The sequence below is a fragment of the Oncorhynchus kisutch genome, unplaced genomic scaffold, assembly GCF_002021735.2.
Source record: "Oncorhynchus kisutch isolate 150728-3 unplaced genomic scaffold, Okis_V2 scaffold2248, whole genome shotgun sequence".
NCBI classification, from domain to species: domain Eukaryota; kingdom Metazoa; phylum Chordata; class Actinopteri; order Salmoniformes; family Salmonidae; genus Oncorhynchus; species Oncorhynchus kisutch.
The window spans coordinates 1-9772 of NW_022264193.1; the positions used below are offsets into that span (position 1 = coordinate 1).

Genomic DNA, 9772 nt, shown 5'->3' on the forward strand with positions numbered 1-9772 from the left:
CCTGATACAACAACTGTAAGCTCCTACGTCAACCACAGCAGCTGCCTCTACGACAACCATAGAAGCTCTAACTACAACACTGCTGCTCCAACGCCACTACAACTCCAGAAACTATTACGACAACCACTGCAGCTCCTGCTACAACAACTACAACTTCAGCTCCTACGGACAACCATAACAACGGCACCTACTACAACTGTAGCTACCACGACCACTCACCTGCTGTACTTACTTACAACAATCACAACTACAGCTCCTGATACAACAACTGTAGCTCCTGCGTCAACCACAGCAGCTGCCTCTACGACAACCATAGAAGCTCTAACTACAACCACTGCTGCTCCAACGACCACTACAACTGCTGAACTATTACGACAACCAGTGCAGCTCCTGCTACAACAAACTACAAACTTCAGCTCCTACTACAACCACAACAAGCAGCACCTACTACAACTCCTGCAGTTCCTACAACTGTGAGCTACTCCATGACCACTCCACCTGCTGTACTTACTACAACAATACACAACTACAGCTCCTGATACAACAACTGTAGCTACCACGTCAACCACAGCAGCTGCCTCTACGACAACCATAGAAGCTCTAACTACAACCACTGCTGCTCCAACGACCACTACAACTCCAGAAACTATTACGACAACCACTGCAGCTCCTGCTACAACAACTACAACTTCAGCTCCTACGACAACCATAACAACGGCACCTACTACAACTGTAGCTACCACGACCACTCCACCTGCTGTACTTACTACAACAATCACAACTACAGCTCCTGATACACAACAACTGTAGCTCCTGCGTCAACCACAGCAGCTGCCTCTACGACAACCATAGAAGCCTACTACAACCACTGCTGCTCCAACGACCACTACAACTCCAGAAACTATTACGACAACCAGTGCAGCTCCTGCTACAAACAACTACAACTTCAGCTCCTACAAACACCATAACAACGGCACCTACTACAACCCCTGCAGTTCCTACACTGTAGCTACACGACCACTCCACCTGCTGTACTTACTACAACAATCACACTACAGCTCCTGATACAACAACTTAACTCCTACGTCAAACCCACAGCAGTGCCCTCTACGACAACCATAGAAGCTCTAACTACAACACTGCTGCTCCAACAGACCACTACAACTCCAGAACCTATACGGACAACACTGCAGTGCCTGCTACAAACAACTACAACTTCAGCTCATACGACAACCACAACAACAGCAACTACAACAACTGTAGCTCCCACGACAACTGCAGCTCCTACAAACAACTTTAGCATCTACGACAACCATTGCAGCCCTAACTACAACAACTGCTGCTCCTACGACCACTGCAACTCCACAACCTACTACGACAACCAGTGCAGTTCCTACTACAACAACTGCTGTTCTTACGACCACAGTGACTGCAGCACCTCTACAACAACTACAACTTCAGCTCCTACGACAACCATAACAACGGCACCTACTACAACTCCTGCAGTTCCTACAACTGTAGCTACCACGACCACTCCACCTGCTGTACTTACTACAACAATCACAACTACAGCTCCTGATACAACAACTGTAGCTCCTACGTCAACCACAGCAGCTGCCTCTACGACAACCATAGAAGCTCTAACTACAACCACTGCTGCTCCAACGACCACTACAACTCCAGAAACTATTACGACAACCACTGCAGCTCCTGCTACAACAACTACAACTTCAGCTCCTACGACAACCATAACAACGGCACCCTACTACAACTGTAGCTACCACGACCACTCCACCTGCTGTACTTACTACAACAATCACAACTACAGCTCCTGATACAACAACTGTAGCTCCTGCGTCAACCACAGCAGCTGCCTCTACGACAACCATAGAAGCTCTAACTACAACCACTGCTGCTCCAACGACCACTACAACTGCAGAAACTATTACGACAACCAGTGCAGCTCCTGCTACAACAACTACAACTTCAGCTCCTACTACAACCACAACAGCAGCACCTACTACAACTCCTGCAGTTCCTACAACTGTAGCTACCATGACCACTCCACTGCTGTACTTACTACAACAATCACAACTACAGCTCCTGATACAACAACGTAGCTACCACGTCAACCACAGCAGCTGCCTCTACGACAACCATAGAAGCTCTAACTACAACCACTGCTGCTCCAACGACCACTACAACTCCAGAAACTATTACGACAACCACTGCAGCTCCTGCTACAACAACTACAACTCAGCTCCTACGACAACCATAACAACGGCACCTACTACAACTGTAGCTACCACGACCACTCCACCTGCTGTACTTACTACAACAATCACAACTACAGCTCCTGATACAACAACTGTAGCTCCTGCGTCAACCACAGCAGCTGCCTCTACGACAACCATAGAAGCTCTAACTACAACCACTGCTGCTCCAACGACCACTACAACTCCAGAAACTATTACGACAACCAGTGCAGCTCCTGCTACAACAACTACAACTTCAGCTCCTACAACAACCATAACAACGGCACCTACTACAACCCCTGCAGTTCCTACAACTGTAGCTACCACGACCACTCACCTGCCTGTACTTACTACAACAATCACAACTACAGCTCCTGATACAACAACTGTAACTCCTACGTCAACCACAGCAGCTGCCTCTACGACAATCATAGAAGCTCTAACTACAACCACTGCTGCTCCAACGACCACTACAACTGCAGAACCTATTACGACAACCACTGCAGTGCCTGATACAACAACTACAACTTCAGCTCCTACGACAACCACAACAACAGCAACTACAACAACTGTAGCTCCCACGACAACTGCAGCTCCTACAACAACTTTAGCATCTACGACAACCATTGCAGCCCTAACTACAACAACTTCTGCTCCTACGACCACTGCAACTCCACAACCTACTACGACAACCAGTGCAGTTCCTACTACAACAACTGCTGTTCTTACGACCACAGTGACTGCAGCACCTTCTACAACAACTACAACTTCAGCTCCTACGACAACCATAACAACGGCACCTACTACAACTCCTGCAGTTCCTACAACTGTAGCTACCACGACCACTCCACCTGCTGTACTTACTACAACAATCACAACTACAGCTCCTGATACAACAACTGTAGCTCCTACGTCAACCACAGCAGCTGCCTCTACGACAACCATAGAAGCTCTAACTACAACCACTGCTGCTCCAACGACCACTACAACTCCAGAAACTATTACGACAACCACTGCAGCTCCTGCTACAACAACTACAACTTCAGCTCCTACGACAACCATAACAACGGCACCTACTACAACTGTAGCTACCACGACCACTCCACCTGCTGTACTTACTACAACAATCACAACTACAGCTCCTGATACAACAACTGTAGCTCCTGCGTCAACCACAGCAGCTGCCTCTACGACAACCATAGAAGCTCTAACTACAACCACTGCTGCTCCAACGACCACTACAACTGCAGAAACTATTACGACAACCAGTGCAGCTCCTGCTACAACAACTACAACTTCAGCTCCTACAACAACCATAACAACGGCACCTACTACAACTCCTGCAGTTCCTACAACTGTAGCTACCACGACCACTCCACCTGCTGTACTTACTACAACAATCACAACTACAGCTCCTGATACAACAACTGTAGCTCCTACGTCAACCACAGCAGCTGCCTCTACGACAACCATAGAAGCTCTAACTACAACCACTGCTGCTCCAACGACCACTACAACTCCAGAAACTATTACGACAACCACTGCAGCTTCTGCTACAACAATTACAACTTCAGCTATTACGACAACCACAACAACAGCACCTACAACAACTGTAGCTCCCACGACAACTGCAGCTCCTACAACAACTTTAGCATCTACGACAACCATTGCAGCCCTAACTACAACAACTGCTGCTCCTACGACCACTGCAACTCCACAACCTACTACGACAACCAGTGCAGCTCCTACTACAACAACTGCTGTTCTTACGACCACAGTGACTGCAGCACCTTCTACAGCAACTACAACTTCAGCTCCTACAACAACCATAACAACGGCACCTACTACAACTCCTGCAGTTCCTACAACTGTAGCTACCACGACCACTCCACCTGCTGTACTTACTACAACAATCACAACTACAGCTCCTGATACAACAACTGTAGCTCCTACGTCAACCACAGCAGCTGCCTCTACGACAACCATAGAAGCTCTAACTACAACCACTGCTGCTCCAACGACCACTACAACTGCAGAACCTATTACGACAACCACTGCAGCGCCTGATACAACAACTACAACTTCAGCTCCTACGACAACCACAACAACAGCAACTACAACAACTTTAGCTCCCACGACAACTGCAGCTCCTACAACAACTTTAGCATCTACGACAACCATTGCAGCCCTAACTACAACAACTTCTGCTCCTACGACCACTGCAACTCCACAACCTACTACGACAACCAGTGCAGTTCCTACTACAACAACTGCTGTTCTTATGACCACAGTGACTGCAGCACCTTCTACAACAACTACAACTTCAGCTCCTACGACAACCATAACAACGGCACCTACTACAACTCCTGCAGTTCCTACAACTGTAGCTACCACGACCACTCCACCTGCTGTACTTACTACAACAATCACAACTACAGCTCCTGATACAACAACTGTAGCTCCTACGTCAACCACAGCAGCTGCCTCTACGACAACCATAGAAGCTCTAACTACAACCACTGCTGCTCCAACGACCACTACAACTCCAGAAACTATTACGACAACCACTGCAGCTCCTGCTACAACAACTACAACTTCAGCTCCTACGACAACCATAACAACGGCACCTACTACAACTGTAGCTACCACGACCACTCCACCTGCTGTACTTACTACAACAATCACAACTACAGCTCCTGATACAACAACTGTAGCTCCTGCGTCAACCACAGCAGCTGCCTCTACGACAACCATAGAAGCTCTAACTACAACCACTGCTGCTCCAACGACCACTACAACTCCAGAAACTATTACGACAACCAGTGCAGCTCCTGCTACAACAACTACAACTTCAGCTCCTACGACAACCATAACAACGGCACCTACTACAACTCCTGCAGTTCCTACAACTGTAGCTACCACGACCACTCCACCTGCTGTACTTACTACAACAATCACAACTACAGCTCCTGATACAACAACTGTAGCTCCTACGTCAACCACAGCAGCTGCCTCTACGACAACCATAGAAGCTCTAACTACAACCACTGCTGCTCCAACGACCACTACAACTCCAGAAACTATTACGACAACCACTGCAGCTCCTGCTACAACAACTACAACTTCAGCTCCTACGACAACCATAACAACGGCACCTACTACAACTGTAGCTACCACGACCACTCCACCTGCTGTACTTACTACAACAATCACAACTACAGCTCCTGATACAACAACTGTAGCTCCTGCGTCAACCACAGCAGCTGCTCCAACGACCACTACAACTGCAGAAACTATTACGACAACCAGTGCAGCTCCTGCTACAACAACTACAACTTCAGCTCCTACAACAACCATAACAACGGCACCTACTACAACTCCTGCAGTTCCTACAACTGTAGCTACCACGACCACTCCACCTGCTTTACTTACTACAACAATCACAACTACAGCTCCTGATACAACAACTGTAGCTCCTACAACAGCACCTACAACAACTGTAGCTCCCACGACAACTGCAGCTCCTACAACAACTTTAGCATCTACGACAACCATTGCAGCCCTAACTACAACAACTGCTGCTCCTACGACCACTGCAACTCCACAACCTACTACGACAACCAGTGCAGCTCCTACTACAACAACTGCTGTTCTTACGACCACAGTGACTGCAGCACCTTCTACAGCAACTACAACTTCAGCTCCTACGACAACCATAACAACGGCACATACTACAACTCCTGCAGTTCCTACAACTGTAGCTACCACGACCACTCCACCTGCTGTACTTACTACAACAATCACAACTACAGCTCCTGATACAACAACTGTAGCTCCTACGTCAACCACAGCAGCTGCCTCTACGACAACCATAGAAGCTCTAACTACAACCACTGCTGCTCCAACGACCACTACAACTGCAGAACCTATTACGACAACCACTGCAGCGCCTGATACAACAACTACAACTTCAGCTCCTACGACAACCACAACAACAGCAACTACAACAACTGTAGCTCCCACGACAACTGCAGCTCCTACAACAACCTTAGCATCTACGACAACCATTGCAGCCCTAACTACAACAACTGCTGCTCCTACGACCACTGCAACTCCACAACCTAATACGACAACCAGTGCAGCTCCTACTACAACAACTGCTGTTCTTACGACCACAGTGACTGCAGCACCTTCTACAACAACTACAACTTCAGCTCCTACTACAACCACAACAGCAGCACCTACTACAACTCCTGCAGTTCCTACAACTGTAGCTACCATGACCACTCCACCTGCTGTACTTACTACAACAATCACAACTACAGCTCCTGATACAACAACTGTAGCTACCATGTCAACCACAGCAGCTGCCTCTACGACAACCATAGAAGCTCTAACTACAACCACTGCTGCTCCAACGACCACTACAACTCCAGAAACTATTACGACAACCACTGCGGCTCCTGCTACAACAACTACAACTTCAGCTCCTACGACAACCATAACAACGGCACCTACTACAACTGTAGCTACCACGACCACTCCACCTGCTGTACTTACTACAACAATCACAACTACAGCTCCTGATACAACAACTGTAGCTCCTGCGTCAACCACAGCAGCTGCCTCTACGACAACCATAGAAGCTCTAACTACAACCACTGCTGCTCCAACGACCACTACAACTCCAGAAACTATTACGACAACCAGTGCAGCTCCTGCTACAACAACTACAACTTCAGCTCCTACAACAACCATAACAACGGCACCTACTACAACTCCTGCAGTTCCTACAACTGTAGCTACCACGACCACTCCACCTGCTGTACTTACTACAACAATCACAACTACAGCTCCTGATACAACAACTGTAACTCCTACGTCAACCACAGCAGCTGCCTCTACGACAACCATAGAAGCTCTAACTACAACCACTGCTGCTCCAACGACCACTACAACTGCAGAACCTATTACGACAACCACTGCAGCGCCTGATACAACAACTACAACTTCAGCTCCTACGACAACCACAACAACAGCAACTACAACAACTGTAGCTCCCACGACAACTGCAGCTCCTACAACAACTTTAGCATCTACGACAACCATTGCAGCCCTAACTACAACAACTGCTGCTCCTACGACCACTGCAACTCCACAACCTACTACGACAACCAGTGCAGTTCCTACTACAACAACTGCTGTTCTTACGACCACAGTGACTGCAGCACCTTCTACAACAACTACAACTTCAGCTCCTACGACAACCATAACAACGGCACCTACTACAACTCCTGCAGTTCCTACAACTGTAGCTACCACGACCACTCCACCTGCTGTACTTACTACAACAATCACAACTACAGCTCCTGATACAACAACTGTAGCTCCTGCGTCAACCACAGCAGCTGACTCTACGACAACCATAGAAGCTCTAACTACAACCACTGCTGCTCCAACGACCACTACAACTCCAGAAACTATTACGACAACCAGTGCAGCTCCTGCTACAACAACTACAACTTCAGCTCCTACAACAACCATAACAACGGCACCTACTACAACTCCTGCAGTTCCTACAACTGTAGCTACCACGACCACTCCACCTGCTGTACTTACTACAACAATCACAACTACAGCTCCTGATACAACAACTGTAGCTCCTACGTCAACCACAGCAGCTGCCTCTACGACAACCATAGAAGCTCTAACTACAACCACTGCTGCTCCAACGACCACTACAACTGCAGAACCTATTACGACAACCACTGCAGCGCCTGATACAACAACTACAACTTCAGCTCCTACGACAACCACAACAACAGCAACTACAACAACTGTAGCTCCCACGACAACTGCAGCTCCTACAACAACTTTAGCATCTACGACAACCATTGCAGCCCTAACTACAACAACTGCTGCTCCTACGACCACTGCAACTCCACAACCTACTACGACAACCAGTGCAGCTCCTACTACAACAACTGCTGTTCTTACGACCACAGTGACTGCAGCACCTTCTACAGCAACTACAACTTCAGCTCCTACGACAACCATAACAACGGCACCTACTACAACTCCTGCAGTTCCTACAACTGTAGCTACCACGACCACTCCACCTGCTGTACTTACTACAACAATCACAACTACAGCTCCTGATACAACAACTGTAGCTCCTACGTCAACCACAGCAGCTGCCTCTACGACAACCATAGAAGCTCTAACTACAACCACTGCTGCTCCAACGACCACTACAACTGCAGAACCTATTACGACAACCACTGCAGCGCCTGATACAACAACTACAACTTCAGCTCCTACGACAACCACAACAACAGCAACTACAACAACTGTAGCTCCCACGACAACTGCAGCTCCTACAACAACTTTAGCATCTACGACAACCATTGCAGCCCTAACTACAACAACTGCTGCTCCTACGACCACTGCAACTCCACAACCTAATACGACAACCAGTGCAGCTCCTACTTCAACAACTGCTGTTCTTACGACCACAGTGACTGCAGCACCTTCTACAACAACTACAACTTCAGCTCCTACTACAACCACAACAGCAGCACCTACTACAACTCCTGCAGTTCCTACAACTGTAGCTACCACGACCACTCCACCTGCTGTACTTACTACAACAATCACAACTACAGCTCCTGATACAACAACTGTAGCTCCTACGTCAACCACAGCAGCTGCCTCTACGACAACCATAGAAGCTCTAACTACAACCACTGCTGCTCCAACGACCACTACAACTCCAGAAACTATTACGACAACCAGTGCAGCTCCTGCTACAACAACTACAACTTCAGCTCCTACAACAACCATAACAACGGCACCTACTACAACTCCTGCAGTTCCTACAACTGTAGCTACCACGACCACTCCACCTGCTGTACTTACTACAACAATCACAACTACAGCTCCTGATACAACAACTGTAGCTCCTACGTCAACCACAGCAGCTGCCTCTACGACAACCATAGAAGCTCTAACTACAACCACTGCTGCTCCAACGACCACTACAACTGCAGAACCTATTACGACAACCACTGCAGCGCCTGATACAACAACTACAACTTCAGCTCCTACGACAACCACAACAACAGCAACTACAACAACTGTAGCTCCCACGACAACTGCAGCTCCTACAACAACTTTAGCATCTACGACAACCATTGCAGCCCTAACTACAACAACTTCTGCTCCTACGACCACTGCAACTCCACAACCTACTACGACAACCAGTGCAGTTCCTACTACAACAACTGCTGTTCTTACGACCACAGTGACTGCAGCACCTTCTACAACAACTACAACTTCAGCTCCTACTACAACCACAACAGCAGCACCTACTACAACTCCTGCAGTTCCTACAACTGTAGCTACCACAACCACTCCACCTGCTGTACTTACTACAACAATCACAACTACAGCTCCTGATACAACAACTGTAGCTCCTACGTCAACCACAGCAGCTGCCTCTACGACAACCATAGAAG

The 9772-nt window shown here is 47.9% G+C and overlaps 1 protein-coding gene across 1 annotated transcript; it reads left to right on the forward strand.

The window, feature by feature from the left end:
• Positions 1-4350: 4350 nt before the first annotated feature.
• Positions 4351-8655, forward strand: LOC116369561 (mucin-5AC-like; the record flags this gene model as incomplete). Its single annotated transcript, XM_031819536.1, has 4 exons — positions 4351-4868; positions 6138-6366; positions 7972-8311; positions 8498-8655. Coding segments are annotated over 4 exons (1245 nt in total), but the record flags the coding sequence as incomplete, so codon positions are not given.
• Between the last annotated feature and the right edge of the window lie 1117 nt (positions 8656-9772).